At 35.6% G+C, this 1,574-nt stretch overlaps 1 protein-coding gene across 1 annotated transcript; it reads left to right on the top strand.

Annotated features, from left to right (window-relative positions):
* Window positions 1-208: 208 nt before the first annotated feature.
* LOC108360997 (zinc finger protein 239-like) lies at window positions 209-1,289 on the top strand (the record flags this gene model as incomplete). Its single annotated transcript, XM_017613520.1, has 1 exon — window positions 209-1,289. A coding segment is annotated over one exon (984 nt), but the record flags the coding sequence as incomplete, so codon positions are not given.
* Window positions 1,290-1,574: the final 285 nt, after the last annotated feature.

Below are 1,574 nucleotides of genomic sequence, written 5' to 3'. Positions count from 1 at the left end.
TGTTACGGTCAAAAACCGTAAAACTTTGAAAAATATCGCATAAATGTGCGACTTGAAAAATCGAAACCCAAAGCGTTTGTGATTTGTTCGATGAGGAAAGAACGATTGTATTATTTTAAAATCAAGTGGGAAATAAACATTACTAGAATATCTATCTATGAAGAATTTAAAATAATTATTTTTAAATTTAATTTAACAAATAATTTTATTTTCATTACAGAACAAATTTAAATTTAATAATAACAAATGCCCCAGGGATAGTTCAATATTGGATGATGCGCAGTGCATAATTTTGGCTGAAATTTATAAATTACATACTTGCCTTTGGAAAGAAGAGGACATCGCTTATAGGTTTAAAAACAGACGTGAAGAATCTTTAAGCGCCGTTTTCAATGAATTCAATACAAAAACTGGACTACATTTGTCACACCAAGATTTGAAAAAAGAAATTATACTGTTGCGAAAAATCTGCTCGAATGAAAAGAAACTAAAAATAGCATGCAAAAAAACCAATTCCATTCATAAAACCACGTACCTATTTTACGATTATATATCATTTCTCGAAGTCGACGTTGCCCCCTTTGAATGCTCCAAATGTGGGAAATTACTTCCTGGGTTAGGTCAGCTCAAAGTACATTTTGCAGAACACGATGGTTCGCTGCCGTTTATTTGTAACATCTGTGGTCATGGTTTTCAGATGGGTACTAATTTAACGGTCCATCTTAGAAGACACGTACAAGACTACCAGTACAATTGTGAAGTGTGCAACAAGCCGTGCGCAACAACCACAGAAATTAAAATCCACATGCGTACACACACAGGCGAAAGGCCCTATGTTTGTTCTATTTGTGGTGAGAAGGCGCTGACGTCATCGCACCTTTTACTACACAATCACCGGCACCACGAAAAACGATATCGTCACAAATGTAAATTTTGTCCAAAAATGTTCTATGAAACTAAAAGCTTACGCGAACACATGGCCGTTCATAAGAATGTACGAGATCAGATTTGCGGAGTGTGTAACAAGGGCTTTAAAAATGTTAAGCAATTGCGACAGCATCAGCTGATTCACAACACCGAAAAGAAATATACATGCAAATTTTGTGGAAAACGTTTTGCGCAAAGTTCGGGCCTATCTGGTCATATGAAAACTCACGGTACATTGCCCCGGAAAGTGCTAAATGCTGATTAGGATAAATTAAACTAAGTTTCTATTGAAATATGTAAGTTTACTAGTATAACGTCGAATCATTAACTTAATTAAAATAAAACCGGACTTCTTGTTTAAACGTGCTTATTACAGTGGCTTATTCGGTATAATACGTGCAGGCCCGTTGCCAGGATTTTTTTTTGGGGGGGGAGGGGGGGGGATTAAGGGGGGTTCTGGATTTTTTTTAGTTTCACTTATTTCAACATATTTTGATTACAAGAAGAATACTGATAAAAACAAAATTTTCACACAAACAACAAAAAATATGATCGATAAACGCATGGGGCTATTGCCTGAAAATGTTCTTAGTGGCATTGTGCTACTATGATAGCACGGCCAAGTAATCATTGTAAACTTATGTACT

Source organism: Rhagoletis zephyria, unplaced genomic scaffold, assembly GCF_001687245.7.
Source record: "Rhagoletis zephyria isolate East Lansing unplaced genomic scaffold, Rhagoletis_zephyria_1.1 Rzeph_scaffold_00674, whole genome shotgun sequence".
NCBI lineage: Eukaryota > Metazoa > Arthropoda > Insecta > Diptera > Tephritidae > Rhagoletis > Rhagoletis zephyria.
The sequence above is the reverse complement of the archived record's forward strand: the minus strand, read 5'-3'. Positions and strand labels throughout refer to the sequence as shown.